General features: G+C 38.6%; 1 protein-coding gene across 11 annotated transcripts in view; it reads right to left on the reverse strand.

Moving 5' to 3' along the window:
* The window catches only part of MFSD8 (major facilitator superfamily domain containing 8), a 28,366-nt gene that overhangs the window by 14,310 nt on the left and 1,183 nt on the right, over window positions 1–12,873 (reverse strand). For 9 of the 11 annotated variants that reach the window (XR_006414567.1, XR_006414564.1, XR_006414566.1 and 6 more), the window contains 9 exons: window positions 11,663–11,706; window positions 9,971–10,211; window positions 8,923–9,036; window positions 7,244–7,388; window positions 5,667–5,725; window positions 4,455–4,563; window positions 1,948–2,082; window positions 1,555–1,658; window positions 1,222–1,478 (listed from right to left, as the gene is read on the reverse strand). Coding sequence is in view for 5 of the 11 variants with exons in the window: in XM_044428711.1 (XP_044284646.1) it covers window positions 1,222–1,478; window positions 1,555–1,658; window positions 1,948–2,082; window positions 4,455–4,563; window positions 5,667–5,725; window positions 7,244–7,388; window positions 8,923–9,036; window positions 9,971–10,211; window positions 11,663–11,706 (1,208 nt within the window). In the remaining 6 variants the exon portion in view is untranslated. Of the gene's footprint in view, window positions 1–1,221; window positions 1,479–1,554; window positions 1,659–1,947; window positions 2,083–4,454; window positions 4,564–5,666; window positions 5,726–7,243; window positions 7,389–8,922; window positions 9,037–9,970; window positions 10,212–11,662; window positions 11,707–12,873 lie in introns of those variants that run through there. The other 2 variants (XM_044428715.1, XM_044428714.1) reach the window with 2 other exon arrangements.

Below are 12,873 nucleotides of genomic sequence, written 5' to 3' on the forward strand. Positions count from 1 at the left end.
ATCAAAAGACTGTGATCAATGTTACTGCTCCGTGAATTCCATTTTATCACCTAATTCAAACATAAGCAATGATGAAAACATGCTTTTCTTTCTAAAAATGGGAAATTTTAACTAGATGTAGTTCCTAGCTTAATGTTATGCTGTTTAACCCTATGAATAACCACAAGTGCCTGGGTTTGGGCATCGTCCCAAACTATAAATGGGGCATTTACAGCTTGCTGTTCCAAACTGCAAGTGGCTCACACAAAGTGCAGCAAATGGCTACTTATGTGCAAGCAGCCCCACAATCTAGGAACAAGTAAAATATAAAGTAATCTAGTGATACCAATTAAGATGCTACATCAACAAGAACAACACAGTTTTAGCCAAGGAATTAAAGTAGTGTATTATACCTCTAATTTCTATATTTAGATAACAGAATGCAAAAACTCTAAGATTAAGAATAATCTTACATAAAACTGTAGGCTAATATATGCTCTCTAATGGTGTATTAGTGAGCAATCCTAAGCCACTTTGGAGAGTGACAAAAATGTCCTTCAAAAACAGAAGTGCTACTTCACTAGTGGAGAACAGTTCTGCTAGCAGGATGACATGCAACCTGATAGAGGTCCCCCCATATGTCTGAAGAAAGTTCTGCTGATGGTGATATCCTATTATAAGAGTAGACGGAAAGTCCATGCTTGTTGCAGGATCTGTGGTACCTGCCGGATCCTAAGCCCACTATTCTCCCTGCCATAAACTATGGCACTTCTGAAACTAGCATAGTTAACGCACTCCCACCGGATTCAATGGGGGAAGAGAAAAAAGATAGAAAAATGGAAAAGTCATTCCAATCTCTTCTATCAAATACAACTGTAGAAAAGCAGCAGACTTTCATTGTGGTAATTATCTGGAGTTGTCAGATTTAGTAACTATAACTTGGGAACACTAAAAATTGAGCTTTTTGCTCACTTGATACAAAACAGACGACCCGTGGCCTTCATCACTATAGCTGCACCAACAGCCTATAAAAGCTAATGCAATATGAATGATATCCAGCATTCTCTACTAAACATTACTACCAGTAATATAATGAGGTCATCAAGTTAATAAAAGAGTTGAAGTTCAACAATTTGTTTATTTAAAAGCACCTTTGTACATGTTTTAGCAAAATTAGACAAAACTGAAAAACATATTTTATCTATACTTTTTATGAAAAGATCATTCTAAATCAAAGCTTACCTGAGGCTTTGGTCCTAAGATTTTTGAATATAAAGTATATGACATGACATTACAGGTTGGATAACCCAGCCCTATTAGAATGACTGTAGTGATGTACTGTCCCAGGTAGATTACTGGAGTATAGAGGCACCAGGACTGTATAATAGGGCACCCTGTTGTTTCACCAGTAGTATTGGATGGAAGCTCTGTCTGCACTGTCCAGAAAAATGCAAGACTTTCGCTGAAGGTCACTTTTGGAATAGTATTATTTTTTAAGTCTGTAAAAAAAAAGTGAGTTATATACAAATGCAGATATTCAACAGAAAGTTTAAACTATACTGGTTATATTTATACCTTCCCACTGGATATTAGGTAACTGATTTCCCCAAGGTAGTAAGACAAGGAATCCAACCAAGATGATCACTAGGCCTCCATAAAGTATAGCACGTTCACCAGTCCTGTTGGATAATGAAACTCTAATTACAATATTCATATTCATGTATTTAATAAAAGAAATCTATATATATTAGATTTGACATATCTGAGGTTCAATTTCCTCTTCATGATACATGTAATGTTGCTCGTTAAGAGTACCCCAAGGATTAGGTTAATGCTTATAGTAAACTATATTACAGAGGCTTATTAATGGATAGTCATTTGCAACCTAGAGTTGCAACCAGATCTTTTGAGATCAGACATTTTCTATCTTTTCAGTTACAATGAAACAGTATACCTTTAGTTACTTACCTTTCAGAAAGTACTTTAACTGATAAAAAGACGATGACTGACTCAATGCCAATTGCACCCAGGATTATTCCATTGATAAACACTGCTTTTTTCCTTGTCCAAGAATACATATCCATTGTAAATGGTGTAGCTATACTGGAGAGTAAAATAAATGACTGTTAACATACCCAAGGGTTTTGATTTGTTTTGCTTTTTCTGCCAGTGTTAAAGTGTCTTAAAATATCTAAAGATCACCAGCTCTGAAGTTTCAGCTAGTTGCATTACTACTAACTTGGTAAACCTCACTAGGCACTCACCTTAATAAGATAAAGAAAATAAGGTAACTAGTGATCAGGGAGATGTAGCAAAGCAGAAAACTGGTATCCAGGAAAAAAAGACAAGTCCTCATAAACAAAGTGACGGGATTGTTGAACATAAATCATTATGGGTTTGTGTGTTGGCCAAAGCTATGATGGTCTTGTCAGGGTAGTTTAAGTTATGCTGAGAAGTCATCTTAAGAAGACTTCATTCATTCATTCATTCATTCATTCATTCATTCATTCATTCAATCAATCAATCAATCAATCAATCACTCATTCTTGAATTTATATGCCACTTAATAGCCCAACAGGGCTCTCTAAGTGGCTGACAACATTAAAATACATTAATTAAAATTAAAGATTACAAGTACAGGGGGAGGCAAGTTGGGGAATCTGCTGGAACATAATCCGGTGTTAAAATCAGATCTCAAAATATTTGTGAAAGAGAACAGTTTTCATCTGGCAATGAAATTTGTTTGTTGAGCAATACTTGAGGCAAACAAAACAAACCAGTTGCTTGGCAAGAGCTGCAAAAAACCCCCCAAAAAAGGTTGTTTCTCTGGCAAAGTGGTTCTAGGAACACTCCAATGCCAGCAACCGTGAAGTGCCCAAGTCATACTTCATGCAGAGGCCAAGCAGAATGCAACCCAAAGAAAAACCCCTCTTTGCCAGGATCTAAACAGCTGTCCCCATTTGCTGTTTTGGGCCTCTGGCAATGAGGAAGAGTCTCCCATTGCCTCTTGCTGCCACGAGCAGTCTGGGTGTGGTGGGCAACACCATGGCTTCAAACTGCTTGTGAGTAAGCTGAAGCAATGGGCACCTCCCATTCTCCATTCACCTCGCATTAACAGTGCAACTGTTAAACAATGACAGGAGGAGGAGAATGCTGGGAGGGCTGGGGGAGGGAAGTAGGAGGTGCCCTATCCCCTGATGAGCTTGTTCGTTGGAGATTTTATTTATTTATTTATTTAAAACATTTCTATGCCGCCCCCATCGCAACAAAGCCTCGGAGCGGCTCACTGTATGTGTGTGTATATATACATATATAAATAATAATAATAATATATAAATATATAAAATAAACATTTAAAACCCCCCGGTGCATTCTCGGCTAATTTAAAATCCTAATAAATACAATAATTTAGATATGGAAGACTGAATATCTTATAGGCCATACTACATAGATTTCTATACAATGTGGCTTATTGTGTCATATAGACCACCCATCCTATCCCTGTACCTGGGAATAAGGCTTTCTTTAATTATAATTTAGAAGTTTGAAGGGAAATATGAGATCTAGGTCACTTTGGATCCTTTATTCTCCTCTTTTGCCCTCCTCTTTTTCCTTTTCACTCTCCCCTCTCCCTCTCTTGTCATCCCCGTAGAAGTGAACGGAGCAATTTCTCCATGCATTGCACCAGGCAAGAAAAAGCCCCTGTCAAAAATTGACTGGAAGGCAGGGTGAAGCTCCTGTTCCAAGGACCCTGTTCCTCAAAAGGTCCTTGCCAGGCAGTGGGCTTCATCCCACCCTTCAGCTGCTTTTTGCCATGGAAGGGATTTTCCATCCCTACTTAAGTTCATGAAGAATCACTTCACTGCAGGGCAAGTCACCCTGCCAAAAATCACCTGGAGAGTGAGCAAAGCCCATGCATTGCTAAAGACCTTGTTGTCCCAAGAGGCCATGTTGTACGTATTTTTTGCCCTTTCTCCAGCCAGTTTTCAGCAAAGTAAATGGAGGAATAATTAAAAAAAATACTTTGAAGGAAGTCTCAGCCTGGTCTTATAGACACCACACTGGGAACCCCTGAATTATCATTTTTGCTCACTATAACTCCCCTCCCGCCAAAAGGCATGTGATGGCACTTCTTTCACACTCCTCAAATTCCCAGCTCTTCCATGCTCTCAATTCTCTTAACTCCCAAGTTTACCAAGCTTTAGCAGCACATACCTGCATATTTTTCCTATTTAACTTTGAAGGGAACTGTACACATATACACATACACTGTATGTATAACTATTAGCAGCTTAACCAGCTGAAACTTTAGTTACAATATCAGTCACTATAATGGATCAAATTTTCTCAGCATACACAGAAAGAAATGTTTTATGAAGAGATAATCACAATATGAACTGGAAAAGCGAATCCATTTGAGGTTCCTGTCATGTACAAAAGTATGAACCAGATTCTAAAGAATCAAACAAACTTACGTTTCAAAGACTGCAAAAACAAATAAGATGACAAAGAAAAGAATGTTCGTTGATATGACAGCGACATGGTCAATGCTTCCTTGATTCTGTTGACTCTCATTATCGGTTTCTATATTGAAACAAAAAAGTTACTTGATATAACACTAAATAAAAACAGAAGCTCAGTTCTCACATAACTGTCTTAATCCTAAGACAGGCCCATAGTGGACAATCAAATCCTACCTAAAGCCAGGATAGGCACAAGCTCCATTGTGCTTGTTTCAATGGTATTAACTGTAGTTCCCACATCAGCCCACCAAGAAGTGATGGTTAAATGCTGCTTTCTTGCTTATTTTGCCACTTATGCAGAGAAGAAAAATGTGGCAGCAAAGGAGCTGTGTGTGACATGCATCATTTCATGCACATTCTGACCTATTAAGCCACAACTGGTTCACTGACACAGCTAATGAGTACTGGGATTGTACACCTCCTCCATTACTCACTCCACTTATGAATTGGGATTAAAATAATGTATCTGAAATGTTAACCCTGTTTGCATTTGAACTGGGAAGCTAGCTTATAGTTAGCTTACTAACTTACATAAAGAAAGTAAATTCAAGGACTTGCTTGGAATGTGAGGCTGCAGAAAAAGAGGTGATACGAACTGTGGTTGTGTTAATCAGGGATTCATAGAAACACAGAAACACAGCGAGTCAGAAGGGGCCTCCTGGGCCATCTAGTCTGACCCCTGGCTCCAGTCAGCTCCACTCACGACATGCCCACCATGTGCATGTCAAAGGGACATTCAAAGGGACTAGTGTTTCTGTGCATGTTACAAAGAAACTTAGTGCACTTTCTGGTTTCTTGTTGCTTTAAAAGAATGGAAGGCTTAAGCTAGCTGAATATGCAGTGATGGCAAAGACCAGTCACAGATGCTAACAATAATGAAAAGATTATTATATTTTACGTAATAATTGAGATGTAAAATAAAGTTTAAATAAGGATGATTTAGCTGATATATCTTCTAATAAGTCATAAAAAGGAAATCCAGTTAATGAATCTAGTTATAAATGGAAAGCCTAGCATTTGTTCTGCATTCTCAAATCTTTCTTCAGGGAGACATACACACAAGAAGTGATCACCATTGTTGCTTACCTGCACTCAGTAGGTGACAACCTGCCCATTTGTTTCCATTACTAATCTAAAGTTTTGCATTCCCTAGAAAAAGCTTACCTTCTGCTTCATAGTTAATGCTGCTCTGTGGTCGTCCCATGTCATCTACACGATATTCTCTATTTTAAAAAAAAGATATTAATTGTGAAACATACCAAGAAATTTTTTAGTGTGTTGACCCTGATCTTTTAATAATACCATATTATTATTATTATCCCACCTTTTTTCCTTTCAATAAATTCAAAGTGGCTTACATAATTCTCCTCCTCTCAATCTTATCCTCACAACAACCACCCTATGAGGTAGGTTTGTCTGAGATTCTGGACTGGGCCAAAGTAACCCAGTTAGCTCCATGGCTAAGTAAGGACTAGAATGCAAATCTCCTGAGTCCCAGCCCAGCACTCTTAACCACTATACCACATTAGCTCTCTAAAGTTATATAACAGTTTTAATATTTCTAAACATAGATGAAGTAAATTTTAAGGGTATGACATACCAGAGGGCTATTGCTAGTATTGGTTAAGGAGGGCACATTATGTTGGACATAACACTATGTATGTTTATTCAGAAGTAAACTAAATTGTGCTGAATGGAGCTTACTCTCTTGAATAATATGCACATGATTACAGAAAAGTATTAGGATTAAATCTTTTGCACCAACTTGTGAATTCAGGAGGAATCCAATTAGTTAAACCAATATTTGGAAAACTGACTTCATGGCATGAAACAACTCACCAGTAATAGTTCCATTTCCACTCTAAAGAAAACTGAGATCATGCTGTTAGGGCACCATGTTTAATTTTCAGTAATTTTAATGGAAATTTTCAATGGCAAAGAATCCAAAAAGCACTTGCACTTCTATTGTAAACTGTTTCTGTGATGCAGTTTGGACCTACTTGACCATGTTAGTCTTCCAGCATCTCAATACTCCAGGTGCTGACTATTCCACCTTCAGCACTACATCACTGAGATTACTTTTGCAATTTCCAGAATGCAAAACTAAAATTTCAAACTGGCAATGCCATTTATTTTGATTTTGTGGGACTTCTAATTATGTGATGCTGGCTTTTATCATAATTAATAGATAGTTGGTACTTCTTGCAGAAAGTTTCCAACTGTGTTAATAGCCTTCTTAAACCAATTTATATATAGGAAAGGGGTACCACATTATCTGCATAAAGTAATATAGATTATTTTTCCCCTATAAAGGCTAAGAATTTGTTATTACTGAGGTCAAACACCATAAGGTTGATCAAAACATTAAACCAAAAATGGGGTCAGTGTACATCCCTGTTTCACAAATCATGTGACTGGAACTTTATTAAAGCCCCAGTAAGATCTGATATTTACACAAATGCTTGAGCAGAGATTATTAAAAAAACATGTGTTGAAACCAATACATAGAAATGTTCTCCTTATCTACAAAATCGTCAGGTTACCTTTCAATATAGGCCATTTTGGGGTTTGACTTTTAAAAAGTTGATACATGACTTCTTTTTCCTAGTTAAAGCCCCCTCATAAATCCCATAATACACTAGAATACACTAACATGGGAAGAAAAACACATTGAAAAAGTGCAATTACAAAAATATTGATGGTGTACACTATTTTAAAGAACTGTCTTAGTTTCCAATTACCTAAATACAGCAAATATCAGAATAATGTTTATAATTCCTAGGAGAGCTCCGAAAAGAACTGGTGCTGTGTACATGTTCAGCTGGAGTTCAATGATTTTCCATGAGACTCCTTTCTCTCCAATGAATGTAAAAAGTGTCTGAAAAACTAACACAAACACGTAGAATTAAGAACATAACAAAAGCCATGTTGGATCAGATCCATGGTCTATCTCATCCAGAATTCTGTCCACACAGTAGCCAAACCAGCTGCTTACAGAATCTCACAAGCACCTTGATGAAGTGTCTCTGGCAGGTAAAACTTCTGTTTTGGCACTTAGTCCTCTTTGACTGGCTGTCATGTTTCACCATATTCTCCAGGCCTATTTCCTCTCCTAGACTGAGGCAATCAGAAATGTTTCTATCTCCCCTCGCCCCAGGGCATGCTTCCAGCTCCTGTCAGCTTTTCTGCAGTATTCTGCCACCTTTTTCAAACATTTTGTGCAGTTTATTTGCATTTTGGTTCAAGTAGAGTCTATGCCTCTTGCACAGGCTCAGTGTGTCCAAAAATGTTCTCCAGCACCTAAGACATCTGAACCCCTCCTCCAAAGGCACCATTTCATCCAGGCATGGAGACTTCTTAGCTTGGTCTGTCTAGCTAGCCTAGTGCAGGGAACCAGTATCATTTCAGAGAAACCTATTTTGGTGGTCCTGGATTGAAACCTTCTACTTTAGCAACCTAATTTGGCTTCCAGAACCTTTTGACTACGTTTCCTCACATCACTGGTACCAACATGTAATATAACCACTGACTATCTACAAAAATGTTTAGATGGCATGTAACATCTGCAACCTTTATATGAAGCAGCCAATTTACCACGTGATTTACACATGCATTGCAAACCAAGGAGTCTATGTGTTTATCAAATTTTCCTCTACCACAAGACCCCCAGAAACACATCCTCAGCACAACAGGATATTTATTTATCTTCCAAGGAATAAGTCCCTTCTAAGGGATCATTTCTCTCTTCTTCAGAATGATACCGTCCTTCCCCATTTTCCATGACACCAAAGCGGCTGTCACCCAGGAATTAGTACGCTGGTGTTTTGTCCCTTAGAGTTTTGTTGGCCTATTCCTCTGCCTCTCTTTGCTTCTCTAGGCCAGCAACCTTGGATTTGATGGAATGAACTTGTTTCTTGAGAGCCAGGAGCACATTAAATTAAGCAATAAGTGGTTTTTAGACTGCAATCCTAAACATACACGAGGGAGTAAGACCTATAAAGCTCAACCGGGCTGCCTTTGAGTAGATTTGCATAGAATCACAAAATGTAATGGATCTTTACTAAGCTACGGAGTAGATGGCCATGTTCAACTGAGTAGATATATCCAATGCTGTCCTTCAATATAAAATAAATTTAGTAGCACCATAAATTAATACCACAGATACTGAAATAGAGGACCAGAGAATGGAAATCGGGAGTATGTTTCTGATGTGGAAACGACAACTGTTCTTTTCTAGTGGGACAATAAGAGCAATTACCACTACATCAACTGTTTAGAAACATAAGAGAAACTGTTATCAACACCTCCACAAGAAGACTTGAACACTTAAATTGAATGTACACTAATGAAGTAACAGCATTTGTGATCAAGAATACCAGGATCCTCATACAACAGGAAAGAATGAAAACATATGTTGTACCTGGTCCCAGAATGAATCCCACTGCTTGGCAAGCACTTGTGTTTGCCATAGCACTCGTTCTTTCAGTAAGGGAAGTGGCACCAGCAATATATGACCGCACTACTGCTACATTTCCTGAGATATGAACAAGAGAGAGTACATTTGACATTTGTAGAATAAAAGGATTTATTTTTTAGCCTATTTAACCTACTACATACATGGATAATCAAGAGTTTGCCAGTAAAACAAGCATGAATTATTCTTGCTTGTTGCCATGCCTATTTTCAAAGGAAACTTTGTTCTAGCTGTATCAAACTGCTTCTGACTGTCAGAACTTTTAAACAACTGATATTCTTCAACAGAAATTATTAAACAAATCATGCCACTTCAACAGCATTTTGAAGTCAGGAATGTAATTAAGGTGTAAGTGGCCTTTGGAGGAGCTACTCTATCCAAGCAGGGCTCTGGAACCAATTTATTGTGATAACTCTGATGTCACAGTGAATCTAGGATACTCCTGTGAGTTAACTATTCCAATTGGTAACTGGGATAGTGGGAAACATTTGAATATATTTTTGAAGTCAAGTAGTTGAAATTAGGTATTTAGACCAAGAGGTTCTTGAAGCCATTATAGCCAGTGTAGTAGAGTCTTGAACAAGGGAGACCGAGATTGAAGTCCTAAGTGACCACAAAGCTCACCAGGTGACTTTGGGCCAGTCACTGACTCTCAGCCTAACCTATGTCACCAGGCTGTTGGATCATGGAGGAGAGGCTCATGTATGGTGTCTTGGCTCCTCAGAGGAAAAAGCAACATATTCTCGTAATAATAAATAAATGCCACCTTGTTGGTACACATGTGATATAGGGAACTTTTTGCCAAAAGGATACATCTGGTTTGGTTTGTTAATGTTTGGTTTCTTAATACTTTAGTAACATGAATGTTCTTATTAATGTTTGGTTTCTTGTTAATCTAATAACATAACTGCCGTAAATGGGATGTAGCAGAGCTTCCTAAAAGGCATGCATCAACTAACCTATCAGTTTTCAGTTTCAATCCCTCTAAAATTACCTGCACCAAATCCCACCAGAGCTCGAGCAGCCAGCATGTAGTATTTATTGTGTGAAGCAGGTAAATGGACATAGGCATAGAGGCAGTTGGCGGCCACCGAAATAGCAGTTGAAACTACAAGGGGCTCTCTTCTTGGCCGATAATTGGACCAAGCTCCGAAGAAGGGGGAAGCAATCATTTGACCAATGCTATATGAAGCAATAATCCAGCCAAGAAAGCTTTCGTCTGCAGTTTTATCTACCTAGGGAAATGAAACAGCAACTTCAGCAACACTTTATTCTTCATGTCCCCAACAACACATTTTATCATACAGCTATGTATGCACACTGATGAAATTTTGAGAAGAAAGGATCAATGCTGTAAGTAATTTGGGTAGTCTTCTGTTCCTTGTCTACAGAAAGCAACAAGTGAAGTGGTTGCCATAGGGTTCTATTATACTCTTCCCTCCCTCATAATTTTCTGCAAGTAATGCTGCCCCTTCTAAGCATGCTCTGATTCAGTAGATCTATCACACTGCAGCCAGAACCATCCCATACCTTATGCTTAACAGCAAGTATGTCTCCAGAACTGCGAGATGCTTGCTATACCCAGCAAAAATGGGAGTAGAGCAGTGCTACAGGACCTGCGGAAAAGCTTGCAACAGGATCCAAGAATAAAAGCTATATAAACTAATAGCTCTCCCGAGTTTTCATGTCAAAAAAGTAGGGTGCAAGCTAATCTATTCCACTGTGCCTAGTGGGCATACATAAATACCACACTTAGCTATTTGGGATAACATGCTTGCTTCCCATCTCCTCAGCTGCATACACCTGCCATTCCCCATAATCAGGTAGCCTGTGGGACCTTTGGCAACCAAGTGCCAAGCTCTCTCCAAAAGTTTTGTCTGATGAAAAGGCTGGACAAGCATGGTAAAGTTTAGGCAGCATAGCTAAGTATGTATACTCCTTGCCCATGCCTAGCCTTCCCAATGGGAAGTTCAGGAAGTATTAGCTGCATTGGTCTCAGCTGCTTAAAGGCATGCAGGGGACTCTTAACCAGTGGGATCCAGTTTTGTCTGCCCTGGTTATTCCAAGTGGAACAGCTAACTGGGGTCTGCAGCTCATAGAAGTAAACATCTAATTGTACATGCATCTTTAAGGAGTAGAATCCATCCCTGCCTTTCTTAGTCCTGAGTAGGGAAGGACAGCAGGTATAATTTGTGCTGGATTGGTGCTGCATAGTCACGGTTCTCTGCTTTCTTTTTTCTTAGCTTTGGAGTTGGGTATAATCTCCACACCTACCACTCAGCTTTCACATTTGGAAAGAAGGCTTTCTTTTTCTGCTTGCCAATAGGCAGCTGACATGCACACACCATGACAAATGGATTTATTGAAAGATGCCCCCAACAGTCTTATACCACATGCATACCTATTAGCAGATGGCAACAGAGGTGAGGAACAAGATCCATGACATCTAAAGACTATTCCTAACCCTAATACTAAATGAAGGCTGAAATAGTCATCTTCAGCATTTTAATTTGATAAAAAAGTTTTAAGAATAATTATCTTTTCATTCAGAAGTCTAGATGTGTATAATCTCCATAATTAGTACAGCACCAGACAATATCTTAGGAAGGTAAGCAAGAACATTTTACATTGTGATTTACATTCTACATTTCTAGCAGTTTGCTCATTCAAATAGGTGGTTACAGACCTGTTGTAGATAGGGCCATATTGACATAATGACAATTGAAAATCCTGTAACATAAAGATTTGAAGTTATTTTGTGTTGCTATTAATTATTTTAGAACAAACTCTACATATATTTGCTTGGAAAAATATATGGTAATCCAGAATGCTACAAGACTATATAGAGAGTCAAAATTGCTACCTGTTTTCTTGAAAAGATTTTTTTCACAATCCCAAATAATTTTAAATGGCATATGTGATCTTCTAGTTTATCCTTATTGACATCAACGGTACTAAGCCAGGCCTTCAAAGCAAAGAACCTTAAGGACATTGACCAAAAAGACTTAGCCCAGCATGTAACACTCTAACTTCAGTAGTTTAATTACATATATTCCTATGTAAATTGCCATGTGGGTTCTAGTCCCTGCTCAGCCATGGAGCCAACTGGGTGCCTTTGGGCCAGTCACAGACTCTCAGCCCAACCTAACTCACAGGGTTGTTGCTGTGAGGATAAGATTGAGAGCAGCAGGAAGAGTGCTTTGAGCAGCAGTAAGCTGCTTTGAGTTCATAAGAAAAAGTGAGATATAAATCCAGTAAGATCCAGTGTGGTGAGTCAGTGTGGTGTAGCGGTCAAGAGCTGGGACTGGGACTCAGACAATCTGGGTTCTAGTCCCTGCTCAGCCATGGAGCCAACTGGGTGACTTTGGGCCAGTCACAGACTCTCAGCCCAACCTACCTCACAGGGTTGTTGTTGTGGGGATAAGATGGAGGAGGAGAATGATGTAAGCTGCTTTGAGTCCTTTGTAGGAAAAAGGCAGGATATAAATGGAAAAATAAATAAATAAATAAATAAATAGGCAATATGGCCAATGGCCAGAAATCCTGGAAGTTAGTTCAAAACACCTGGAGGGCAGTAGGCTAAGGAAAGTTGCCTTACAATATGTGCCTTGAATGAACAGGAATGATACTTAAAGTTGAGAGGAGAGTTAAGCTACAATCAAGGGACTAAGCCAGCTCACACTGGCATGGTCACATAAGTGCAACTAAACCATTGCAGTAAGTCTATAAATCATTCCCTATCAAATGTGTGTGATCTTACAGAGTTTCTTTAATGAAGTCTCATTCACTGAATTAATGTAGTGAATATGAAGAGCATTGACAGTTCTTCTGGTTCAACTGACAACTATAGTTTTGAAAGCCTAAGTGGCTATTTGGATTAAGGTTATTCTTACAGCT

The sequence above is a fragment of the Varanus komodoensis genome, unplaced genomic scaffold (genome assembly GCF_004798865.1).
Source record: "Varanus komodoensis strain SLA01 unplaced genomic scaffold, ASM479886v1 scaffold2, whole genome shotgun sequence".
NCBI lineage: Eukaryota > Metazoa > Chordata > Lepidosauria > Squamata > Varanidae > Varanus > Varanus komodoensis.